General features: G+C 42.1%; 2 protein-coding genes across 2 annotated transcripts in view; both read right to left on the bottom strand.

Annotated features, from left to right (window-relative positions):
- Nucleotides 1-17,458, bottom strand: part of LOC109877169 (zinc finger protein 721-like) — a 58,681-nt gene extending 41,223 nt beyond the window's left edge. The window contains exons 1-2 of the mRNA XM_031820687.1: nucleotides 17,418-17,458; nucleotides 13,847-14,778 (exon numbers count right to left, since the gene is read on the bottom strand). Coding sequence (XP_031676547.1) covers nucleotides 13,847-14,743 — 897 coding nt within the window. The 5' untranslated portion in view covers nucleotides 14,744-14,778; nucleotides 17,418-17,458. The remainder of the gene's footprint in view (nucleotides 1-13,846; nucleotides 14,779-17,417) is intronic.
- Nucleotides 17,459-22,411: 4,953 nt separating this feature from the next.
- LOC116371718 (zinc finger protein 239-like) lies at nucleotides 22,412-26,218 on the bottom strand. Its single transcript, XM_031820697.1, has 2 exons — nucleotides 26,047-26,218; nucleotides 22,412-23,838 (listed from the first exon to the last, which is right to left on the bottom strand). Exons 1-2 carry the CDS (start codon nucleotides 26,189-26,191, stop codon nucleotides 22,994-22,996), a joined length of 990 nt encoding a protein of 329 aa, XP_031676557.1. The 5' UTR covers nucleotides 26,192-26,218; the 3' UTR covers nucleotides 22,412-22,993.
- Between the last annotated feature and the right edge of the window lie 1,213 nt (nucleotides 26,219-27,431).

Genomic DNA, 27,431 nt, shown 5'->3' with positions numbered 1-27,431 from the left:
CATAAGAAATTTGACATGCTCAAAAATCCTGCAGAAATGCAAAATTGACTGGCCAGATGAACTCGGGATGGCCTGGCAGTGATAGTTGCTCCTTTCCATCGCTCATTGTGTTGACTTCATCATGTCCATTTTGTGATGTTTTTTCACTGTTGAATCATATTGCAAGTGTACGTGCATTGTTGTGCAACTGGTAACCCAAAAATAAAAATATGGTGATTTCATTATGTCCATTTGTTTATGTTTTCTTACTTTTGCAAAGTCACTGTGCATTTGCAATATGGTTCAATGGGCAGGTACCATCACGAATTTGTCATGCTATAAAAATCCTGCAGGAATGTGAAATTGACTGGCCCGATGAACTCGGGATGGCTGGGCAGTGATTCTGGTTCATCTCAGTCGCTCGTTAGGGTTGATTTCAGAATGTCACTTTGGTGATGGTACCTCACTGTTTAAACATATTGCAAATGGACAAGAGTCACCAGCAAGTCACCGTCCGTCAGTCAATTAGATATCATTCTGACACCAAACTGATACAAACTGACACCAAACCCACTTTGGTGATGGTACCTCACTGTTTAAACATATTGCAAATGGACAAGAGTCACCAGCAAGTCACCGTCCGTCAGTCAATTAGATATCATTCTGACACCAAACTGATACAAACTGACACCAAACCCACTTTTTCCAACTCGTTTAGTAGCCAACTATCACATACTTCAGAGCTGGCCCAAAATTCACAACGCCTTCGGTTCAAACCATAAAAAAAACATAAAACACAGTTACGTTCTAGCTGCGGGTCCAGGTCGGACATTATGTGTAGGCCTATGTGAGGCGACCCCGAATCCCGAGTTTCGGCTCGATAGGTCCTTCGGTGCCCGAGTAAAACCCTAATTGGTGCTGAAAATCCACTTTTTTCCATGCCTTGCTACGGGGTCCTGGAATGAGCTATCGGACAGAAACGTTGGGATCTGTCTCTATGGGCCGAGCCGGTTTCAATGCACCTAGCCTTGCGTCTCTGAGACTTTTCTAAATGTCGTCATTTTTGTAATGGTCAAAATGAATTGAAATCATTGCAAATGTACGAGGCTGTTTCTCGGTCCGAGAACCTTCTAGAGCCACCTAACTCACCACGCACTATCGACCGGAGGTCTAGAACAGGATTCTAAAGTTTCGGAACTCTAGGTCTGACGGTTCTTTTTTAGCTCGAACAAAGCTAACTATTGCAGTCACTGTCTGTCTCTACGCACCCCAATACGTCCCTCCATCCAAGTTGTGTTTTAGTGTGATTTATTTTTCCTTTGAAATTTTATGGGAAAAATGACTGATTTACAGTTCATGGGGGTTGCCTAATCACATATTTGAAGTTTTGGAAAGATCTGACTTTTTTAACCCCTCGAAACAGCCCAAGAGACACCACTTATGGCACTTCCGGTTGGCACAGGAAGCTATAAGTCAACACATATCCTCACTGGGGTATGCTTTTACAGAATCCTGAGTTTTAAGTCCTTACGTTAAGAATTGACTGATTTACACAGGGTTGAATGCACTATGTCTATCAAACTTCAGGCAGGGTATGGATAAACACTTTTAGGGTGATTTTAACCACTTCCGGTTGGTCCAGGAAGCTTAGAATCAACACAGGTAGACCTCGTAGTGGCCTGATGGACTGTAATCGAAGACAGGTTCATACGACATTCATAACCCACATAGGCTTCAGGTTGAATTTAGGGGTGCAGGCAATGTATTCCTATGGGGAGAGAAGTCAATGCAAACTCTTTGAAGTAAACACCTTCTTTTATCTATGAAGGGTTAATGCCACACGGTCAACGTTAGGCTTGCACGGATCGGGAGGACCGTAGGAACGTACCTGAGGTCGAATTGTGCTTCTCACCCTAACGGTTCTCTCACTGTCACCCAAAAGCAAATGACGTTGTGGGACAGGCTTCATTTTGGGCCTACTTTTCTAATGGTCGCTGCGCTTAGACCGAGCGAGCTACGGTCAAGCGGGATATCTCGTTGAAATCGGCACGGCCTAGAGATTATGTTTATGCCATTGCCTGCTCTCTGTGTCTTTGAGCACCGCACTTTATCACTCCATCCTTGCTGTGTGTGTGTGTGAGAGCTTTTCTTTGACATCTGCTGGGAGAAATGACTGATTTACAGTTTAGGAGGGTTACCTAGTCACACATATGAAGTTTTGGAGAGATGTGACTTTTCTAACCCTTCAAAACAGACAGTGTGACCCAATTAAAGGCACTTCCGGTTGGCACAGGAACCTATAAGTAAACACATGTCTTGATTGACATAGAAACTTACAGAATCCTGAGTTTTAAGTCTTTAAGTTAAGAATTGACTGATCTACGATCTACACAGGGTTGAATGTAGTCATTCTCACCGTAGAAGGTTATGTACATCAAAACACCTTTTGGGTTAATTTAACCACTTCCGTTTGCTTCAGGAAGCTTAGAATTGGCACAGGTAGACCTCATAGTGGTCTGATGGACTGTCATAGAAGACAGGTTCATAAGGCATTCATAACCCACATAGGCTTCAGGTTGAATTTAGGGGTGCAGGCAATGTATTCCTATGGGGAGAGAAGTCAATGCAAACTCTTTGAAGTAAACACCTTTTAACTATTAAGGGTTAATGCCACACGGTCAACGTTAGGCTTGCACGGATCGGGAGGACCTCAGGTACGTTCCTGAGGTCGAATTGTGCTTCTCACCTTAACGGTTCTCTCACTGTCACCCAAAAGCAAATGACATTGAGGGCCAGCCTTCATTTTGGGCCTACTTTTCTAATGGTCGCTGTGCTCAGACCGAGCGAGCTACGGTCAAGCGGGGCATCTTGTTGAACTCGGCACGGCCTAAGAGAATATGGAAATGCCATTGTAGGCTTTGTGTGTCTTTAAGCACCGCACTTTGTCACTCCATCCTTGCTGTGTGTGTGTTTCTGTGTGTGTGTGTGAGAGAGCTTTTCTTTGACATCTGTTGGGAGAAATGACTGACTTACAGTTTATGGGGGTTGCCTAATCACACATATGAAGTTTTGAAAAGATCTGACTTTTTTAACCCTTGGAAACTGCCACTGTGACACCATTTAAGGCACTTCCTGTTGGCACAGGAAGCTATAAATAAACTCATATCCTGATTGAGGTATGCCTTTACATAATCCTGAGTTTTAAGTCTTTACGTTAAGAACTGAGTTATTTACGGAGGGTTTAGTGAGTGTGTGTTATTTCAGAAAATCATAAATCACAGAAATCTCGCAGAGCTCCGCAGCACACTTTAAAAAGATTCGTAAGAACACCCTGCAACTGGATCTGTAACCGTTGAAAAAAAAACACCTATCCGTGAACATCACCAATCTGTCGCTGTACGATTTCTCTTAAATGACGATAGATAAATGGCTGTTTTTTTTTTATTGACACCGGAGGCTCCTTGACTTTGACGTGAAGTGGAAAAATAATTTCTCTATTTTCATTTTGGACCTTTAATCCCAGATAAATGGCCATAACTCAAAAACCGTTGAGGCCTAGACGCCATCTTGTTCGGGGCCAACTGCCCGTTATGCCAAACCTACGCTCACCGAGTTTCGGCTTCGAAATATTTTCAGTTTTCGAGATAAGGCCCGTCGTGAATCGTGATGTTTTGTCCAATAGCAATATGATTGCTTATGCCCTCTTGTGGGAATTTCCGGGACAGCGGCAAAATGACCAAAATCTTATTATTTTTGTAAAACGGAAACCGAATGTCCGACAAAGTTCATTTGATGACTTCCCGGTAGGTCCGGCCCTGCCGCTCGGCCCGACGCCGTCCGCGAATTTTACAAACGATTTCGGACGTCTAGTAAGGGACCGTACATTTCCAATATGGACTTTCTCACTAACCATACGGCACCTGCCGAAATCTTCCCTTAAGGTATGTAAAGTCCATAGATTAGGGCCTAATTTATTTATTTACAATGACTGACTTATATGAACTGTAAATCGTTGAAATGGTTGTTTATATTTTGGTTCAGTATACACACAGACACAGTGCATTCGTTAAGTATTCAGACCCCTTCGCCTTTTCCAAATTTTGTTTCATTTCAGCATTATTCTAAAATTGATTAAATTGTTTCCCCCCTCGCCAATCTAATCTCAGCAAAAAAAAGAAATGTCCTCTTACAGTCAAATGCGTTTATTTTCAGCAAACTTAAGATGTGTAAATATTTGTTGGAACATAAGATTCAACAGCATACATAAACTGAACAAGTTCCACAGACATGTGACTAACTGAAATGGAATAATGTGTCCCTGAACAAAGGGGGGGTGTCAAAATCAAAAGTAACAGTCAGTATCTGGGGAGCTGGAAACAGCAGAAGGGTAGCCTAGTGGTTAGAGAGTTGGACTAGTAATCGAAAGGTTGCAAGTTCATATCCCCGAGCTGACAAGGTACAAATCTGTCGTTCAGTTAACCCACTGGCCGTCATTGAAAATAAGAATTTGTTCTTAACTGACTTGCCTAGTTAAATAAAGGTAAAATAAAAATAAATACAAAATCTGGTGTGGCAACCAGCTGCATTAAGTACTGCAGTGCCTACAAGCCCTCAGTCCAGCCTCTCTCAGCCTATTGCGGACAGTCTGTGCACTGATGGAGGGATAGTGCGTTCCTGGTGTAACTTGGGCAGTTGTTGTTGGCATCCTGTACCTGTTCCGCAGGTGTGATGGTCGGATGTCCCGATCCTGTGCAGGTGTTGTTACACGTGGTCTGCCACTGCGAGGACGATAAGCTGTCCGTCCTGTCTCACTGTAGCACGGTCTTAGGCGTCTCACAGTACAGACATTGCAATTTATTTCCCTGGCCACATCTGCAGTCCTCATGCCTCCTTGCAGCGTGCCTAAGGCACATTCACACGGTTGAGCAGGGACCCTGGGCATCTTTCTTTTGGTGTTTCCAGATTCAGTAGAAAGACCTCTTTAGTGTCCTAAGTTTTCATAACTGTAACCTTAATTGCCTACCATTTGCAAGCTGTTGGTGTCTTAACGACCGTTCCACAGGTGCATGTTCATTAATCGTTTATGGTTCATTGAAGCATGGGAAACAGTGTTTAAACCATTTACAATAAAGATCTGTGACTGGATCTGTGATCTGGATTTTTTACCAATAATCTTTGAAAGACAAGGTCCTGAAAAGATCCGTATATTTTTTTGCTGAGTTTAGTTTGTATATGTTTTATGAGTTGAAAGGTGTTTTTTTCTCAGACATAAACAAACAACTCCAGGTGAAAGACAAAGGCCATAGCTGTAATAAAATAACAAATTAACTGGCAAAGCAGCAGAGTGAGGCCCGCACCCAGCAACGTCACGAGTCACATTTTGCAGCTGTTTCAAAACAGCACTACAGGGAGAGAGAGGGGGAGAGGGAAAAAATCCACGGGACTAGTTTCAATGTATGGAATCACTTAGAAGTTTCTGGATTTTGGGTAAACTTCTCCTTTAAAGCATCCAACTCCATAGTAATTCATCATTAGATGCTACAGTCCTCCTTTAAGACTCCATCATGTTTAGAATGTGTCTGGAAGCACTACTCTTATCTATTCAACTAACTTTAATAACTAGGGTTAATACCTGCCTGGCGCCCCAACAAAACTTTATCTATACCCCCCTCTAACAATACCGCTACAGAATTAGCATAGTAGGCCATGTAATTTAAGGCAATCTGAAATATTTAGGACTAACTTATTCCTTGCCACCCATTCTGAAACTCACTGCAGCTCTTTGTAAGTGTTGCTGCCATTTCAGTTTCCGTGGTAGCTGATGTGTACAGTGTTGAGTCATCCGCATACAGACACACTGGCTTTACTCAAATGTCGTTGGCATGTCGTTGGTAAAGATTGAAAAAGGTAGGTGCCAAACAGCTGCCCTGGGGAATTCCTTATTCTACCTTGATTTTGTTGTACAGGCTTCCATTAAAGAACACTCTCTTTGTTCTGTTAGACAGGTACCTCTGGGGCTGCAGGTAGCCTAGTGGTTAGAGCGGTAGGCCAGTAACCAAAAGGTTGCTGGATCTTATCCCCGAGATGACAAGGTAAAACTCTGTCGTTCTGCCCCTGAACAAGGCAGTCCTAGGCTGTCTTTGAAAATAAGAATTTGTTCTTAAAGGGTAGCTTTTTTTGGAACTCTTTATCCACAATATACCAGGGGGTGTAAAGACATACGTTTTTTCAGCAGCAGACTACGATCGATAATGTCAAAAGCCGCACTGAAGTCTAACAAAACAGCACAAACAATATTTTTATCGTCATCAATTTCTCTCAGCCAATCAGTCATTTTTAAGTGCTGTGTTTATTGAAAGTCCTTCCCTATAAGCCTGATCACAGCTTTCCTCAGTATTAGTTCATTAATTAACAGTGTCTAGAGTTTAGTTTGCCTGTTCAACAGTCTTGTAAAGATAGGGGGGTTGACTGGGACAGGCAATGTAATATCCATAATGTTTCAAGTTTAAGTTTTTGTAAAACAAGCACCTTACATTGGATCATCTTGAAACTTTCTCTCTAAAGCTAACTTTCATCAAGGTTTTATATGGTATATTGGTTTCTCTCTTTTCATTGGCAGAATCCTTTTTCAGTGTTATGATATTCATAACATCCATATCCACCAGTCTATCTTCCTGTCAACTAACATAACTCCACTGGTTGTCCTGGTAACAGATACCAGTGGGCAGATCTATTGTATTTGTTCAAACTAAACTACAGCACTTACTTTGATGTGTCAAATCTGATCCTTTCATCTCTTCTCCTCCTCTCACAGTTCCACTCAGCCCCGTTGGTTTCCTGAAGTCCACCAGCAGCACAGACAACCTCTTCATACCCAGCAGTAAGGTGGGACCGGGAGAGGCACGACACATGGACTCCGGGAGGGAGGAAGGGCTAGCGTTGTCCTGGTAACCATAAAGAGGGGACACAAACGCACATCATTATGGATGCTGATGTCACTGTTGTCATAAAGTGCTCTACAGAAACCCAGCCCAAGCCGATAAAGCAAGCTGTATGCTAGACCAGACCAAGCTGTACCATCTGGTGTTCTGATCTGGAGAGACTCTTCTCTGCCTCGTCAGCATCAGGATGTTGTTGAGGCTCCGCAGAGGATCCACCATAGTCATGTCTCTCTCCTGTGTGAATGAGAACATCAAACAGATGGTAAACTTATGATCTTCTATTGCAATCACAGAGTCTTACAAGAGGCATGAATATGTCTAAAAAGAGCCTAAAATGGCCACTTTCATCTTGATTTCCTAAAAAAATATTTGTGATGCAAATGTAAAAGGGTTGTTCCACAAAATGGGTGCCTTTTTATATTTTAAGTAGAACATATGCACCAATATTGAATTTAAAAAAAGACTGTTATACTAGATGAGGGGAACTTTAATGTCGACCACATGGAGAATTCAATACATCTAATTGAAAAGTCCCAAAAGTATATGAACCAATGGCAGATCGACCATTTAACAATTCCTACAGTAAGAATGCCCATTAAAACCCCCACATTAGTTCAACAACTGCATAGTTTGTGTCCCTGTTTTTAAGACAGTACTCACTGGTGTCAATCGGATCTTCTGTCTCCTCCTTCTTCACTCTCAAAACGTCTTCCTCCTTCACGTTTATTAAGATAGCATCCTCTTCCTCTCTAAAATGTTCTTTCTCTTCTTTCACTATAACAGCCTCCTCTTCCTCCTTTTTCACTCTCAAATATTCTTTCTCCGTAAAGCAGACCTCCTCTTCATTAGCAAGGGAGGAGTAGTTCAGTGAGCTCATGGTCAGGGATGTTAGCTAGCTAGCATTAGCGACTAGCCTAGTGCTAACCTCAGTATCAATCTTTAACAAGTTTGCAAATTGAACAAGCTCATGAGGTTAAAGTTCACCAGTAGATACGTCAACCGAAATGTGTCTGAAACACTGAGATTAGCTCATGTACAATAACATGGTCCAAAGAATCAATCTTTTAGTTGTATTGTCAAGCAGGCTACCGAGGTAGTTGAAAGAGTTGGCGCCTTGTTGTTCCTGAAGAAGCGTCCCGTCCAGTCCATTATACGTCACGCAAGAAGCATCACCTGAAAGACGCCCATCGCCATCTGCTGGCTGGAGTGGGTAACGCAGTTTGGAAACAATAGGTACTACACGTTGTATTAGAAAGAACGTAATTTAACAATAAACTGATATATTTTCTATTGCTTCTTACAAATAATACGTTCCTGTACACAGACGTAGAAGCTTAATATGAATATGTAGATGATGAATAAATACATCTATGAATAGGTAGTGTGTTAATATACATTTTCTCTGTTCATTTTCACATTCGTTTTTATTAGATGTGACCATACCATTCGCTTAAAGCCATGCTCTATAAAGAACCCAATGGTCACTCTGACAGAGCTCCTCTGTGGAAATGGGAGAACCTTCCAGAAGGACAACTATCTCTGCATCACTCCACCAAGCAGGACTTTATGGTAGAATTGCCAGATGAAAGCCACTCCTCAGTAAAAGGCACATGAAAGCCAGCTTGGAGTTTACCCAAAGGCACCCAAAGGACTCTCAGACCATGAGTAACAAAATTATCTGGTCTGATGAAACCAAGATTTAACTCTTTGGCCTGAATGCCAAGGGTCACGTCTGGAGGAAACCTGGCACCATTCCTACGGTGAAGCATGGTGGGGATATTTTTCAGTGGCATGGACTGGACTGGGAGACTCATCAGGATCAAGGGAAAGATGAACAGAGCAAAATACAGAAAGACCATTTTGAAAACTTGCTCCAGAGCACTCAGGACCTCAGACTGGGGCAAAGGTTAACCTTCCAATAGGACAACGACCCTAAGTACACAGCCAAGACAACACAGAAGTGGCTTTGGGAGATGTCTCTGAATGTCCTGGAGTGGCCCAACCAGAGCCCGGATTTGAACCCGATCTAACATCTCTGGAAAGACCTGAAAATAGCTTTGTAGCGACGCTCCCCATCCAACCTGACAGAGCTATAGAGGATCTGCAGAGAAGAATGTGAGAAACATGAGGCTCCTGCTGCCCTCAAGGGCACATTGACAGATTTTTCACCTAGTCGTCTCTGGGATTCAAACCAGAAACGTTTCAGTTACTGGCCCAACACTATTAACCGCTAGGCTACCTGCAGCAGGAGACCCATGTTGACAGGAGAGCCCACCTTTATTTCTCCCTCATTATGAACATTCATATTGGTCAACAGTCCTACTATGTGTATTGAACATTCTTATTGGTCAACAGTCAACCTATAGTGTGTATTGAACATTGATATTGGACTGTAGCAGCTAGCTAACTGGCTACTGATCAACCTATTGTGTGTATTGAACATTCATATTGGACTGTAGCAGCTAGCTAACTGGCTACTGATCAACCTATTGTGTGTATTGAACATTCATATTGGACTGTAGCAGCTAGCTAACTGGCTACTGATCAACCTATTGTGTGTATTGAACATTCATATTGGACAGCCTTACCTATAGAGTAGCACCACCACCCATCAGCCCATTCTCTTCTTGATGTCAAAGCTGCAGTGTATTGTTGCTATAGGAGTTTATGATTAATAATCCTATTTCAAGACACACTAAGATGTCACCATACTATTCATTTAAAGCCCCTCTGTCAGATATAAACCATCAGAGTGGGAAACCAACTGACATGGAAACAATGGAGCAAATGTATCACTATCAGAGGGGTCTATTATGACATCAGATAGAACTACTCAGACATTCCAAATCAGGTTTCATCCATATAATGAAGGTGGATATTGATCCAACAATTTCCAAAGTAATGACCGGGCTGATGGAAACAGGATTTGTATGACAATAAAATAATATCTCTCTCATCCATAATAATCTCATCATGTAGGTAGCCTACCAACACTGTATATGTGAGCTGTTGGCTACAGTGCACGGGACAAGAGCACGTTTGTTATATAACTCAACGGTTTTTCAAAACCATCAGTAGAGTTGAAAATGCAATGGAAACACATTCAACTTCCATTTTTCATTCAGTACATGGGAATTCAACAGCAAAACATTTTTTCCGTGCACTACTTCATCACGCAAACTTCTATCCGCAATAAATCTGTTTGATGCAAACGTTTCCGGTGGGAAAATATGTATATTGTTTTATGCAGATTTGAGAATATTCACATGAAAATCTGTCGCAAATTGCATGGAAATTTAGCTACTAAGGTGGATATTGATCCAACACCTGCTGCTTATTCAAACCGTCCCACTGGGCACAGACATCAGTTCAACATCTAGTTTCTATTTACATTTCTTTGATTCGTCAACTAAAGTGAATTCAACACAAAATGTCCACCGTCATTGGATTTAGGTTGCCAGTTGGGTGAAACACAAAATGTCACCAGTAGCTGGTTACCAGTTGTGTGAAAATTAATACAAATACCTTATGTAGATGGATTTTTACAAATCCAATCCGTTTTCCACATTGATCAAACATCATCACATGGATTTGTTTTGTTCAAATCAAATGCTAATGGTCACATACACATGGTTTGGCAAATGTTATTGTGGTGGGAACATTGTATTTAGCTAGGATTTCATAAGGCCAGGAATGTCATTGAGAATAACAATAGATGTTATTGGTGACATACACATGGTTAGCAGATGTTATTGGTCACATACACATGGTTAGCAGATGTTATTGGTGACATACACATGGTTAGCAGATGTTATTGGTCACATACACATGGTTAGCAGATGTTATTGTGAGTGTAGTGAAATGCTTATGCTTCTAGATCCGACAGTGCACTCATTTTTCAACCACTCTACACATTTCTTGTTAACAAACTATAGTTTTGGCAAGTCGGTTAGGACATCTGTGTTAATGACACAAGTCATTTTTTCAACAATTGTTTACAGACAGATTATTTCACAATCCCAGTGGGTCAGATATTTACATACACTAAGTTGACTGTGCCTTGAAACAGCCTTGGAAAATTCCAGAAAATTATGTCATAGCTTTCGTAGCTTCTGATAGGCTAATTGACATCCTGAGTCAATTGGAAGAGCACCTGTGTATGTATTTCAAGACCTACCTTGAAACTCAGTGCCTCTTTACTTGATATCATGGGAAAATAAATACAAATCTGCGAAGATCTCAGAAAAAAATGGTAGACCTCCACAAGTCTGGTTCATCCTTGGGAGCGATTTCCAAATGCCTGAAGGCGTCCTCTGGTCTGATGAAACAAAAATAGAACTGTTTGGCCATAATGACCATCGTTATGATCGGAGGAAAAAGGGGGATGCTTGCAAGCAGAAGAACACCATCCCAACCGTGAAGCACACAGGTGGCAGCATCATGTTGTGGGGGTGCTTCGCTGGAGGAAGGACTGGGGCACTTCACAAAATAGATGGCATCATGGGTGGGGAAAATTATGTGAATATATTGAAGCAACATCTCAAGACATCAGTCAGGAAGTTAAAGCTTGGTCGCAAATGGGTCTTTCAAATGGACAATGATGCCAAGCATACTTCCAAAGTTGTGGCAAAATGGCTTGAGTGAGGAGACCAGGCGTGACCCATACAGAATTAAAACAACATTATTCTTAATGAGAAATATAATCGAATAAACAAATGTTTGCATAAACAAAGACATGAAAACGGGTGGGAACATTGTATTTAGCTAGGATTTCATAAGGCCAGGAATGTCATTGAGAATAACAATTGACAATAGTTAATGTTGATAGTTTAGGGATGAAGATAGTGAAGGTTCATCAATGTTAAGCATGTTTTTTAATTTGACGTGGAAACAATGTTTATTCAACCAGTGGGAGGCTTGTAAAAGCCCACAGGAAAGTGGAATGACGAACTCTTCATTGAGACAATCATGAAACAGCAATCTGTGGGTGAGTTGTAGTGGATATTATAATATAAGGATCTGCTGGAGTCCATGTCAAAACCAAGATTCTTTATTTGAGCTCAGAGAGAACAACAGAGTTTGGTATTTGGTATTTTACTAGGATCCCCATTAGCTGTTGCAAAAGCAGCAGCTACCCCTCCTGCGGTCAACACAAAACATAATTGTCACGTCTCTCGTCGGAAGGCATGGACCAAAGCGCAGCGTGGTAAGTGTTCATGATTTTTATTTAATCAAAAAACATTCAAACAAAATAACAAAGAGAAGAACGAACAGTTCTGTAATGCAAATCAACTATACAGAAAACAACTACCCAAAAAACACAGGTGGAAAAAGGCTGCCTAAGTATGACTCACAATTAGAGACAATGATAGACAGCTGCCTCCGATTGGGAACCACACTCGGCCAAAAACAAAGAAATACAAAAACACAGAAAAAGGAACATAGAATGCCCACCCTAGTCCCACCCTGGCCTAACCAACATAGAGAATAAAAGCTTCTCTATGGCCAGGGCGTCACAGCCGCTCTGTTCTGGGCCAGCTGCAGCTTTACTAGGTCTTTCCTTACAGCACTGGACCACACGACTGGGCTATAATCAAGATTAGACTAAACTAGAGCCTGCAGAACTTGGCTAGACCTCTCCCCAGCTTTACAACCATTGAATCTATATGTTTTGACCATGACAGTTTACAATCTAAGGTAATGCCAAGTAATTTAGTCTCCTCAACTTGTTCAACAGCCACACAATTCATTACCAGATTCAGCTGAGGTCTAGAACTTGAGGAATGATTTGTACCAAATACAATGCTCTTAGTTTTAGAGAGGTTCAGGACCAGATTATTACTGGCCACCCATTCCAAAATAGACTGCAACTATTTGTTAAGAGTTTCAGTGACTTCATTAGCTATGGTTGCTGGTGCTTATATAGTTGAATCATCAGCATACATGGACACACATGCTTTGTTTAATGCCAGTGGCAGGCCATTGGTAAAAATAGAAAAGAGTAGAGGGCCTAGAGAGCTGCCCTGCAGTACATCACACTTCATATGTTTGACATTAGAGAAGCTTCCATTAAAAACACAATTACACAATTTTTTCCAACAGTTTGCTAAGAGCTGGCAGCAAGCTTATAGGTCTGCTGTTAGAACCAGTAAAGGCCGCTTTACCACTCTTGGGTAGTGGATTAATTTGGCTTCCCTCCAGGCAAGAGAACAAAGACCTTCCTCTTGGCTCTTATTAAAAATATGTCAGATAGGAGTGGCTATAGTCAGCTCCTGTCCTCAGTAGCTTTCCATCTAAGTTGTCAATGCCAGGAGGTTTGTCATTATTGATCGATAACAATTTTTCCACCTCTCCCACACTAACTTTACAAAATTCAAAACTTGCACTGCTTTTCTTTCATTATGTTTTTTTACAAGTTTTTTTCCATCATTCTTTATATCATTGATCTTGGCTTCATAATAAAGTTGATTATGTTTGTTGAGTTTGGTCACATAATTTCTCAATTTGCAGCATGTAAGCCAGCCAGATGTGCAGCCAGACTTATTAGCCACTCCTTTGGACCCAACTCTTTCAAACATACAGTTTTTAAATTCCTCATCAATCCATGGAGCCTTAACAGTTCTAACAGTCAGTTTCTTAACAGGTACATGTTTATCAATAATTGGAAGAAGCAATTTCATCTGGTAAAAACAGGTCAACACATTATAGGCAACAATATAAGACAACGGGAGCACTGTGTATGTTCTCTGATGAATTGTAAGAAAAATGAGATGTGAAATATCAATATACACGCTAAGAGAAGTAATTTCTCTCTCCTGTGTGGATTCTCTAATGACATTTAAGTGATTGTTATGAGTAATATGTTTTCCCAAAGTCTAACTTTTTGTAAGCTTTCTCCTCTGTGTCATGTTCTTTTAGGCTTCCTAAATGGGCAAATTCTTTGCACCCTGGGAGGAGTGGAAATGCATCTCCCCTCTGTGTATTTTCTCATGTTGGTTCAGGTTCCCTGAACGGATAAAACACTTGCCACACTGGGAGCAGTGGTAAGGCTTCTCCCCTGTGTGTATTCTTTCGTGTTGTTTCAGATTCCCTGAACGTTTGAAACACTTGCCACACTGGGAGCAGTGGTAAGGCCTCTCCCCTGTATGTACTAACTCATGGGCTTTCAGGTTCTCTGACCGGCTGAAACACTTCCCACACTGGGAGCAGTGGTAAGGCTTCTCCCCTGTGTGTACTAGCCCATGTCGTTTCAGGCTCCCTAACCGCTTAAAACACTTGCCACACTGGGAGCAGTGGCAAGGCTTCTCCCCTGTGTGTATTCTCTCATGCTGTTTCAGGGACCCTAACAGGTTAAAACACTTGCCACACTGGGAGCAGTGGTAAGGCTTCTCCCCTGTGTGTATTCTCTCATGCTGTTTCAGGGACCCTAACAGGTTAAAACACTTGCCGCACTGGGAGCAGTGGTAAGGTTTCTCCCCTGTGTGTATTCTTTCGTGGTCTTTCAGATTCCCTAACCACTTAAAACACTTGCCACAGTGGGAGCAGTGGTAAAGCTTCTCCCCTGTATGTACTAGCTCGTGGGAATTCAGATTCCCTAACCTCTTAAAACACTTGCCACACTGGGAGCAGTTGTAAGGCTTCTCCCCTGTATGTATTCTCTCGTGCTGTTTCAGGGCTCCTAAATGGTTAAAACGCTTGCCACACTGGGAGCAGTGGTAAGGCTTCTCCCCTGTGTGTATTCTCTCGTGCTGTTTCAGGGCCCCTACCTGGTTATAACACTTTCCACAGTAAGAGCACTGGTGTCTTCTTGCTGGTTTGGACATCCCTGGCTCTGGTTCCTCTGAGTCTGGTCTTTCTCCTGCCAAAGACAGTGTTTAAAAGAAAAATAGAGACCGAATGAATCCTCCACATGATAAAACAGCCTTGCTACGAGGGTAAATCCTAATCAGATCCCTCAATAACCTAAGACCAGTTTTAACAATCTTAGTGTGATTTTAAAACAATGCTGTCAATGCTGTCAATTAACTTTTGGGCCACATCCTGACTGATGGCAGCCCATTCTTGCATAATCAATGCTTGGATTTTGTCAGAATTTGTGGGTTTTTGTTTGTCCACCCGCCTCTTGATGATTGACCACAAGTTCTCAATGGGATTAAGATTAAGGAGTTTCCTGGCCATGGACCCAAAATATTGACGTTTTGTTACCCGAGCCACTTAGTTATCACTTTTGCCTTATTGCAGGGTGCTCCATCATGCTGGAAAAGGCATTGTTCGTCACCAAACTGTTCCTGGATGGTTGGGAGAAGTTGCTCTCGGAGGATGTGTTGGTACCATTCTTTATTCATGGCTGTGTTCTTAGGCAACATTGTGAGTGAGCCGACACCCTTGGCTGAGAAGCAACCCCACGCATGAATGGTCTCAGGATGCTTTACTTTTGGCATGACACAGGACTGATGGTTGGCTTCTCCGGACAAGCTTTTTTCCGGATGCCCTAAACATTCGGAAAGGGGATTCATCAGAGATTTTTTTTTTACCCCAGTCCCTGTGACTTTTACAGAATATCAGTCTATCCCTGATGTTTTTCCTGGAGAGAAGTGGCTTCTTTGCAGCCCTTCTTGACACCAAAAGTCTTCTCTTCACTGTGCGTGCAGATTCACTCACACTTGCCTGCTGCAAATCCTAGCGGCAGGAGGAGCAACGATCACAGGACTTCTGGACTTGGGAGGAGATATTGGACGGAAAAGGACCCTGGGCACAGCCTGGAGAATATCGCCGCCCCAAAGAAGAACTGGAGGTGGCGAAAGCGGGGAGGCGCTGGTATGAAGAGGCAGAACGGCGACGCGGATGGAAGCCCGAGAGTCAGCCCCAAAAATGTATTGGGGGGGGGGCTCACAGGGAGTATGGCTACGCTAGGTAGGAGACCTACGCCAACTTCCTGTGCTTACCGGGGGGGCTAGAGAGACCGGGCAGGCACCGTGTTATGCTGTGGTGCGCATGGTGTCTCCAGTGCGGGTGCATAGCCCGGTGCGGTACATACCAGCTCCTCGTATCGGCCGGGCTAGAGTGGGCATCGAGCCAGGTAAGGTTGGGCAGGCTCGGTGCTCAAGAGTTCCAGTGCGCCTGCACGGTCCGGTCTATCCAGTACCACCTCCACATACCAGCCCTCCGGTGGCAGCTCCCCGCACCAGGCTTCCTGTGCGTGTTCTCGGCCCAGTACCACCAGTGCCAGCACCACGCATCAGGCCTACAGTGTGCCTCGCCTGTCCAGCGCTGCCAGAGCCTTCCTCCTCTACAGCGCTGCCGGAGTCTCCCGCCTGTTTAGCGCTACCAGTCTGCAAGGAGCTGCCAGTCTGCAAGGAGCTGCCAGTCTGCATGGAGCAGCCAGAACTGCCAGTCAGCATGGAGCAGCAAGAGCCGCCAGTCAGCATGGAGCAGCCAGAACCGCCAGTCAGCATGGAGCAGCCAGTCAGCATGGAGCTGCCAGAGCAGCCAGAGCCGCCAGTCAGCATGGAGCAGCCAGTCAGCATGGAGCAGCCAGAGCCACCAGTCAGCATGGAGCAGCCAGAGCCGCCAGTCAGCATGGAGCAGCCAGAGCAGCCAGTCAGCATGGAGCAGCCAGAGCAGCCAGTCAGCATGGAGCAGCCAGAGCAGCCAGTCAGCCAGGATCTTCCAGATCCGCCATTCAGCCAGGATCCGCCATTCAGCCAGGATCCGCCATTCAGCCAGGATCGAATAACGTTCCAACCAGAGCATTCTTTTTGTCTACAGAGTAATGGAACGCAAGGCGATATAATAACTGGCATTCTGCCAGACCAGTGACTTAAATAGCTGCCATCCGGTCCCACATTACACTAGAGGCTTCATTCCACGTTCTACTGACTTGTTTTTAAGACGAAGACACAAAGCACATCAGTAAAATCTCCCCGTTGTCGAAAGGGTTCGACACCTGCTGTTTAAATGGCCCAATTTCTTATTTAGACGTTCACAGATTTTCAACATTTTGATTATCACTGATGTCATATTTTAGGTAAAGTAAAAAATAAGGTGAAATATTTGGAAAGATGTTCCTAAAACTGATAGTAACTACAATAAACAAATTATAAACACAACATCTCATCATGTAGGTATTAGTTAATTAATTAACAGCGTCTAGAGTTTAGTTTGCCTGTTCAACAGTCTTGTAAAGATATGGGGGTTGACTGGGACAGGCAATGTAACATCCATAATGTTTTAAGGATAAGTTTTTGTAAAACAAGCACCTTACATTGGATCATCTTGAAATTCTCTCTCTAAAGCTAACTTTCATCAAGGTTTTATATGGTCTATTGGTTTCTCTCTTTTCATTGGCAGAATCCTTTTTCAGTGTTATGATATTCATAACATCCATATCCACCAGTCTATCTTCCTGTCAACTAACAGAACTCTGCTGGTTGTCCTGGTAACAGATACCAGTGGGCAGATCTATTGTATTTGTTCAAACTAAACTACAGCACTTACTTTGATGAGTCAAATCTGATCCTTTAATCTCTTCTCCTCCTCTCACAGTTCCACTCAGCCCCGTTGTTTTCCTGCAGTCCACCAGCAGCACAGACAACCTCTTCATACCCAGCAGTAAGGTGCTACCGGGAGAGGCACGACACATGGACTCCGGGAGGGAGGAAGGGCTAGCGTTGTCCTAGTAACCATAAAGAGGGGACACAGATGCACATCATTATGGATGCTGATGTCACTGTTGTCATCAAGTGCTCTACAGAAACCCAGCCCAAGCTGATAAAGCAAGCTGTATGCTAGACCAGACCAAGCTGTACCATCTGGTGTTCTGATCTGGAAAGACTCTTCTCTGCCTCGTCAGCATCAGGATGTTGTTGAGGCTCCGCAGAGGATCCACCATAGTCATGTCTCTCTCCTGTGTGAATGAGAACATCAAACAGATGGTAAACTTATGATCTTCTATTGCAATCAGAGTCTTACAAGAGGCATGAATATGTCTAAAAAGGGCCTAAAATGGCCACTTTCATCTTGATTTCCCCCAAAAATATTTGTGATGCAAATGTAAAAGGGTTGTTCCACAAAATGGGTGCCTTTTTTATATTTTAAGTAGAACATACGCAGCAATATTGAATTTTAAAAGACTGTTATACTAGATGAGGGTAACTTTAATGTCGACCACATGGAGAATTCAATACATCTAATTGAAAAGTCGCAAAAGTATATGAACCAATGGCAGATCGACCATTTAACAATTCCTACAGTAAGAATGCCCATGAAAACCCCACATTAGTTCAACAACTGCATAGTTTGTGTCCCTGTTTTTAAGACAGTACTCACTGGTGTCAATCGGATCTTCTGTCTCCTCCTTTTTCACTCTCAAAACGTCTTCCTCCTTCACGTTTATTAAGATAGCATCCTCTTCCTCTCTAAAAGGTTCTTTCTCTTCTTTCACTATAACAGCCTCCTCTTCCTCCTTTTTCATTCTGAAAGATTCTTTCTCCGTAAAGCAGACCTCCGCTTCATTAGCAAGGGAGGAGTAGTTCAGTGAGCTCATGGTCAGGGATGTTAGCTAGCTAGCTAGCATTAGCGGCTAACCTGAGTATCAATCTTTAACAAGTTTGCCAATTGAACAAGTACATTAGGTTAAAGTTCACCAGTAGATATGTCAACCGAAATTAGTCTAAAACACTGAGATTAGCTAATGTACAATAACATGGTCTAAAGAATCAATCTTTCAGTTTTATGTTGTCTAGCAGGCTACCGAGGTGGTTGAAAGAGTTGGCGCTTTGTTGTTCTTGAAGAAGCGTCCGGTCCAGTCTATTACACGTCACGCAAGAAGCATCACCTGAAAGACGCACATCGCCATCTGCTGACTGGAGTGGGTAACGCAGTTTGGAAACAATAGGTACTACACTTTTTGTGTTGGAAAGAACGTCATAATAATTTAACAATAAACTGATATATTTTCTCTTACGTCTTACAAATAATACTTTCCTGTACACAGACGTAGAAGCTTAAAATGAATCCCTCGACTCACCTCGACTTCACTGACGTGATTGTCGTGATTGTCTCATGGAGGCCTTTGTAAAGCTCCTGTGCATCGCTGACATAACGGCCCTCAGCCACCAACCTGTCTGCCGTTCTCTTCAACGTTCCTGATGTGGACTTAGTGGTCAAGTTCCTCAGTGCTCCGTTCCTCTCCTTGCTTCTTTTGTATGCTGTTCTCCACTGTTTACACTTCTGATGCTGGTCTCTCTCATTTAATAAATCGCCACCCACGAAGCATGGTACCCATCGCTCGTTACCCAAAAGCCGCGGCCCTTGCAGAGTAAGGGGAACCACTACTTCAAGGTCTCAGAGCAAGTGACGTCACCGATTGAAACGCTATTTAGCGCGCACCACTAAACTAAGCTAGCACCTACTGATCAACCTATTGTGTGTATTGAACATTCATATTGGACAGTTTTACCTATAGAGTAGCACCCCCACCCATCAGCCCGTTCTCTTGAAGTCAAAGCCACAGTGTATTGTTGCTATAGGAGTTTATGATTAATAATCCTATTAATTTCAAGCCCCACTAAAATGTCACCATACTATTATTTTAAAGCCTCACAATGTAAGACATACATCATCAGAGTGGGCCTCCAACTAAAATGTAAACAATGGAGCAAATGCATCACATGTGAACATCACTTGATTATCAGAGGAGTGTATTATGACATCAGATATAACTACTCAGACATTCCAAATATCACTTGATTATCGGAGGTGTGTATTATGACATCATATAGAACGACTCAAACATTCCAAATCAGGCTTCATCCATATCATGAAGGTGGATATTGATCCAACCATTTCCAAAGTAATGACCGGGCTGATGGAAACAGGATATGCCTGTATACTTTTATAAATGCCGACAGACGATTTGTTACTTCGTTTGACATGGTGGGGTCTTTTTGTGTCAGTAAAAATGTATAAACGAGAAGTGGCGGTATTAATCCTTTATGCACAAATATTGATTTAATAACGATAATATCTTAGTTAACTTGGAGTCACGCGATGATATATTGTGTGGTCCTCCCACTACGACTTGGGAAACCATGCAGTTTATTAGGCTACAGATTAAATAAATGATGAACTTCACAGGGTGGTGAAAGTGCATGTGTTGAGCTTGATGCTCCTTCCAATACATTTTGAGGGTCTTCTTCTGGTGACATGATGATGATTAATGCTTGGTTGCCATTTGACAAATAAAATAAGGTCGCTCTCATCCACAATAATCTCATCATGTAGGTAGCCTACCAGTACTGTATATGTGAGCTGTTGGCTACAGTGCACGGGACAAGAGGACTTTTGCTATATAACTCAACGGTTTTTCAAAACCATCAGTAGAGTTGAAAATGCAATGGAAACCCATTTAACTTGCGTTTTTCATTCAGTACATGGGAATTCAACAGGAAAACATTTTTCCGTGCACTACGTCATCACGCAAAGACTTTTATCCGCAATAAACCTGTTTGATGCAAACATTTCCGGTGGGAAAATGCGTATATTGTTTTATGCAGATTTGAGAATATTCACATGAAAATCTGTCGCAAATTACATGGCAATGTAGCTACTAATGTGGATATTGATCCAACACCTGCCGCTTATTCAAACTAGCCCACTTGGCAAAGACCTCAGTTCAACATTCAGTTTCTCGTTACATTTCTTTGAAACGGATTTTGGTTGCAAGTTGGGTGAAACACTAAATGTCACCAGTCACTGGATTTAGGTTGCCAGTTGTGTGAAAATTAATAACAATACCTTTTGTAGATGGATTTTTACAAATCCAATCCGTTTTCCACATTGATCAAACATCACATGGATTTGTTTTGTTCAAATCAAATGCTAATGGTCACATACACATGGTTTGGCAGATGTTATTGTGGTGGGAACATTGTATTTAGCTAGGATTTCATAAGGCCAGGAATGTCATTGAGAATAACTATAGACAATAGTTAATGTTGCTAGTTTAGGGATGAAGATAGTGAAGGTTCATCAATGTTAAGGATGTTTTTAATTTGACGTGGAAACAACGTTTATTCAACCAGTGGGAGGCTTGTAAATACCCACAGGAAAGTGGAATGAGGAACTCTTTATTGAGACAATCATGAAATAGCAATCTGTGGGTGAGTTGTAGTGGATATTATAATATAAGGATCTGCTGGAGTCCAAGTCAAACCAAGATTCTTTATTTCTGAGCTCAGAGAGAATAACAGAGTTTGGTATTTGGTATTTTACTAGGATCCCCATTAGCTGTTGCAAAAGCAGCAGCTACCCCTCCTGAGGCCAAAACAAAACATGACACAATTGTCATGTCTCTCGTCGGAAGGCATGGACCAAAGCACAGCGTGGTAAGTGTTCATGATTTTTATTTAATCAAAAAACATTCGAACAAAATAACAAAGAGAAGAACAAACAGTTCTGTAAGGCAAATCAACTATACAGAAAACAACTACCCAAAAAACACAGGTGGAAAAAGGCTGCCTAAGTTTGATTCACAATTAGAGACAACGATAGACAGCTGCCTCCGATTGGGAACCACACTCGGCCAAAAACAAAGAAATAGAAAACATAGAAATAAAGAAACTGGAATTCCCACCCGAGTCACCCCCTGGCCTAACCAAAATAGAGAATAAAAGACCTCTCTATGGCGTGACAATAATACAGAACATCAATAGACAAGAACAGATCAAGGACAGAACTACATACATTTTGTAAAAGGCAAACGTAGCCTCCATATCAATGCATATACACAAACTACCTGGGTCAAATAGGGGAGAGGGGTTGCTTTATCTGTTTTTTGAAACCAGGTTTGCTGTTTATTTGAGCAATATGAGATGGAAGGAAGTTCCATGCAATAAGGGCCCTATATAATACTGTATGCTTTCTTGAATTTGTTCTGGAATCTTGTGAACTGTGAAAAGACCCCCAGTGGCATGTCTGGTGGGATAAGTGTGTGTGTCAGAGATGTGTGTCATTTGACTTGTAAGAACTTTGATGATATCTGTACATTACAGGAACACCTGTGATGACAAAAGTACAATGATTCATGTTTTGCTTTAGCTTGAGATAAAGAATCAGTGGTAGACACCTGGCAAGTGCATGAAAAGGTCAACTGTACATAGTCAGATGTCTGTGTGTTGAAACTATATTTTAGGTAACAGATGGATAAAGGGAACTAAGAGTTCCTGTTGATACTATGTTCCAGTCTTACATGACTAGGTAGTGGATTAATTGGGCTTCCCTCCAGGCCTGAGAACAAAGACCTTCCTCTAGGCTCATATAAAAATATGTCAGATAGGAGTGGCTATAGTCAGCTACTGTCCTCAGTAGCTTTCCAAGTTGTCAATGCCAGGAGGTTTGTCATTATTGATCGATAACAATTTTTCCACCTCTCCCACACTAACTTTACAAAATTCAAAACTTGCACTGCTTTTCTTTCATGATGTTTTTTCCATCATTCTTTATATTATTGATCTTGGCTTCTTAATAAAGTTTATTATTTTTGTTGAGTTTGGTCACATAATTTCTCAATTTGCAGTATGTAAGCCAGCCAGATGTGCAGCCAGACTTATTAGCCACTCCTTTGGCCCCAACTCTTTCAAACATACAGTTTTTAAATTCCTCATCAATCCACAGAGCCTTAACAGTTAACAGTCAGTTTCTAAACAGGTACATGTTTATCAATAATTGGAAGAAGCAATTTCATCTGGTAAAAACAGGTAAACACATTATCAGTCAACAATATAAGACAATGGGAGCACTGTGTATGTTCTCTGATGAGTTGTGAGTCAATGAGATGTGAAATATCAATATACATGCTAAGAGAAGTAATTTCTCTCTCCTGTGTGGATTCTCTAATGACGTTTAAGTGACTGTTATGAGTAATATGTTTTCCCAAAATCGAACCTTCTGTAAGCCTTCTCCTCTGTGTCTCATGTTCTTTCAGGCTTCCAAAATGGGCAAAAGCTTTGCATCCTGGGAGGAGTGGTAATGCATCTCCCCTGTGTGTATTATCTGGTGCTGTTTCAGGGACCCTAACTGGTTAAAACACTTGCCACACTGGGAGCAGGCTTCTCCCCTGTGTGTATTCTCTCGTGCTGTTTCAAGGCCCCTAACTGGTTAAAACACTTGCCACAGTGGGAGCAGTGGTAAGGCTTCTCTCCTGTATGTATTCTTTCGTGTTTTTTCAGATCCCCTGCCCCGGCGAAACACTTGCCACACTGGGAGCAGTGGTAAGGCTTCTCCCCGGTGTGTATTCTCTCATGCTGTTTCAGATACCTTGCCGAGACAAAAAACTTTCCACACTGGGAGCATTGGTAAGGCTTCTCCCCTGTGTGTATTCTCTCGTGCTGTTTCAGATTCCATGCCCAGGCGAAACACTTTCCACACTGGGAGCAGTGGTAAGGATTCTCCCCTGTGTGCATTCTCTCATGTCGTTTCAGACTCCCCAAATCATTAAAACCCTTTCCACACTGGGAGCAGTGGTAAGGCTTCTCCCCTGTGTGTATGCTCTCGTGTCGTTTCAGCATCCCCAAATCTTTACAACCCTTTCCACACTGGGAGCAGTGGTAAGGCTTCTGCCTTTTGTGTATTCTCTCATGTCGTTTCAGATTCCCCAAATCATTAAAACGCCTTCCACACTGGGAGCAGTGGTAAGGCTTCTCCCCTGTGTGTATTCTCTCGTGTCGTTTCAGCTTCCCCAAATCGTTAACACCCTTGCCACACTGGGAGCAGTGGTAAGGCTTCTCCCCTCTGTGTATTCTCTCATGTCGTTTAAGCTCACTTAACTGGTTCCAACCCTTTCCACACTGGGAACAATGGTGTCTTCTTGCTGGTTTGGACACCCCTGGCTCTGGTTCCTCTGAGTCTGGTTTTTCTCCTGCCAAAGACAGTGTTTTTTAAAATAGAGACCCGAATGAAACCTCCACATGATAAAACGGCCTTGCTACGAGGGTAAATCCTAATCAGATCCCTCAATAACCTAAGGCCAGTTTTAACAATCTTAAGTGTGATCTTAAAACAAATGTTGTAGAGTTTCCTGGTAATTACTGACAATGTTTACACTACTTATTTATTCATTCTGTTTTCGTCAGAACACAAAAAACTAAACAGTTCTAGGACACTCAAGACACAGACGTCACTGGATTCCAATCGAGCAGGTAGTTCTAAATATATAACTTTCATAGTTGTATGATACAGAATGCGACCTACAGTCGTGGCCAAAAGTTTTGAGAATGAAAAATATTAATTTCCACAAAGTTTGCTGCTTCAGTGTCTTTAGATATTTTAGTCAGATGTTACTATGGAATGCTGAAGTATAATTACAAGCATTTCATAAGTGTCAAAGGCTTTTATGACATGAAGTTGATGCAGTTTTTACGTTGAAGACACAAAGCACATCAGTAAAATCTCCCCGTTGTTGAAAGGGTTCGACACCTGCTGTTTTAGTGGCCCAATTTCATATTTAGACGTTCACAGATTTAACATTTTGACTATCGCTGATGTTATATTTTGGGTAATGTAAAAAATAATGTGAAATATTTGGAAAGATGTTCCTAAAACTGATAGTAACTACAATAAACAAATTATAAAACGCAACATGTGAAGTGTTAGATGTTTAATGAGCTGAGAAAAAAAAGATTGCAGAATTGTTTATATCCCTGTTAGTTAACATTTATTCTCTGCCAAGATAATCCATCAACCTGACAGGTGTGGCATATCAAGCTGATTAAACAGCATGATCATTACACAGGTGCACCTTGTGCTGGGGAGAATAAAAGGCCACACTAAAATGTGCAGTTTTGTCACACAACACAATGCCACAGGTGTCTCAAGTTGAGGGAGCATGCAATTGGCATGCTGACTGCAGGAATATCCACTAGAGCGGTTACCAGATAATTGAATGTTCAATTCTCTACCAAAAGCCACCTCACAACTTCATTTTAGAGAATTTGGCAGTACATCCAACTGGCCTCACAACCACAGACCACATATAACGACGCCAGCCCAGGATCTCCACAGCATCTGAGACCAGCCACCCGAGTAGTATTTCTATTTGTAATGAAGCCCTTTTGTGGGGAAAAACTCATCCTGATTGGCTGGGCCTGGCTTTCCATATTTTGTTAAGCAGGAAGTGGAAAATCCGAGGTTTGTAGTTTTTCAACTCAGCCCCTACTGGCTTTACTCAAATGTCGTTGGTAAAGATTGAAAAAGGTAGGTGCCAAACAGCTGCCCTGGGGAATTCCTGATTCTACCTTGATTGTGTTGTACAGGCTTCCATTAAAGAACACTCTCTGTGTTCTGTTAGACCGGTAGCTCTGGGGCGGCAGGTAACCTAGTGGTTAGAGCGGTAGGCCAGTAAACGAAATGTTGCTGGATTGAATCCCCGAGCTGACAAGGTAAAACTCTGTCCTTCTGCCCCTGAACAAGGCAGTTGGGTTGTCATTGAAAATAAGAATTTGTTCTTAACTGACTTGCCTTGTTAAATAAAGAATCCTATTTTTTAAAAAAGAAGCTCTTTATCCACAATATAGCAGGGGGTGTAAAGCCATACATTTTTTTTCAGCAGCAGACTATGATCGATAATGTCAAAAGCCGCACTGAAGTCTAACACAACAGCCTAAACAATATTTTTATCATCATCAATTTCTCTCAGCCAATCAGTCATTTTTAAGTGCTGTGTTTATTGAATGTCCTTCCCTATAAGCCGGATCACAGCTTTCCTCAGTATTAGTTAATTAATTAACAGTGTCTAGAGTTTAGTTTCCCTGTTCAACAGTCTTGTAAAGATAGGGGGGTTTACTGGGACAGGCAATGTAATATCCATAATGTTTCAAGGATAAGTTTTTGTAAAACACGCACCTTACATTGGATCATCTTGACATTTTCTCTCTAAAGCTAACTTTCATCAAGGTTTTATATGGACTATTGGTTTCTCTCTTTTCATTGGCAGAATCCTTTTTCAGTGTTACATCCATATCCACCACTCTATCTTCCTGTCAACTAACAGAACTCTGCTGGGTGTCCTGGTAACAGATACCAGTGGGCAGATCTATTGTATTTGTTCAAACTAAACTACAGCACTTACTTTGATGAGTCAAATCTGATCCTTTCTTCTCTTCTCCTCCTCTCACAGTTCCACTCAGCCCCGTTGTTTTCCTGAAGTCCACCAGCAGCACAGACAACCTCTTCATACCCAGCAGTAAGGTGCGACCGGGAGAGGCACGACACATGGACTCCGGGAGGGAGGAAGGGCTAGCGTTGTCCTGGTAACCATAAAGAGGGGACACAAACGCACATCATTATGGATGCTGATGTCACTGTTGTCATAAAGTGCTCTACAGAAACCCAGCCCAAGCCGATAAAGCAAGCTGTATGCTAGACCAGACCAAGCTGTACCATCTGGTGTTCTGATCTGGAGAGACTCTTCTCTGCCTCTTCAGCATCAGGATGTTGTTGAGGCTCCGCAGAGGATCCACCATAGTCATGTCTCTCTCCTGTGTGAATGAGAACATCAAACAGATGGTAAACTTATGATCTTCTATTGCAATCACAGTCTTACAAGGGGCATGAATATGTCTAAAAAGAGCCTAAAATGGCCACTTTCATCTTGATTTCTTAAAAAAATATTTGTGTTGCAAATGTAAAAGGGTTGTTCCACAAAATGGGTGCCTTTTTATATTTTAAGTAGAACATACGCACCAATATTGAATTTTAAAAGACTGTTATACTAGATGAGGGGAACTTTAATGTCGACCACATGGAGAATTCAAAACATCTAATTAAAAAGTCCCAAAAGTATATGAACCAATGGCAGATCGACCATTTAACAATTCCTACAGTAAGAATGCCCATTAAAAACCCCGTATTAGTTCAACAACTGCATAGTTTGTGTCCCTGTTTTCAAGACAGTACTCACTGGTGTCAATCGGATCTTCTGTCTCCTCCTTTTTCACTCTCAAAACGTCTTCCTCCTTCACGTTTATTAAGATAGCATCCTCTTCCTCTCTAAAAGGTTCGTTCTCTTCTTTCACAATAACAGCCTCCTCTTCCTCCTTTTTCACTCTCAAATATTCTTTCTCCGTAAAGCAGACCTCCTCTTCATTAGCAAGGGAGGAGTAGTTCAGTGAACTCATGGTCAGGGACGTTAGCTAGCTAGCATTAGCGACTAGCCTAGTGCTAACCTCAGTATCAATCTTTAACAAGTTTGCACATGAGGTTAAAGTTCACCAGTAGATACGTCAACCGAAATTTGTCTAAAACTCTGAGATTAGCTCATGTACAATAACATGGTCCAAAGAATCAATCTTTCAGGTTTATTGTCAAGCAGGCTACCGAGGTGGTTGAAAGAGTTGGCGCCTTGTTGTTCCTGAAGAAGCGTCCCGTCCAGTCCATTATACGTCACGCAAGAAGCATCACCTGAAAGACGCCCATCGCCATCTGCTGGCTGGAGTGATTTAATATTGATTTAAT

This window comes from Oncorhynchus kisutch, unplaced genomic scaffold (genome assembly GCF_002021735.2).
Source record: "Oncorhynchus kisutch isolate 150728-3 unplaced genomic scaffold, Okis_V2 scaffold3584, whole genome shotgun sequence".
Taxonomy (NCBI): domain Eukaryota; kingdom Metazoa; phylum Chordata; class Actinopteri; order Salmoniformes; family Salmonidae; genus Oncorhynchus; species Oncorhynchus kisutch.
Note: the sequence above shows the minus strand (reverse complement) of the source record. Positions and strands in the feature narration are given on the sequence as shown.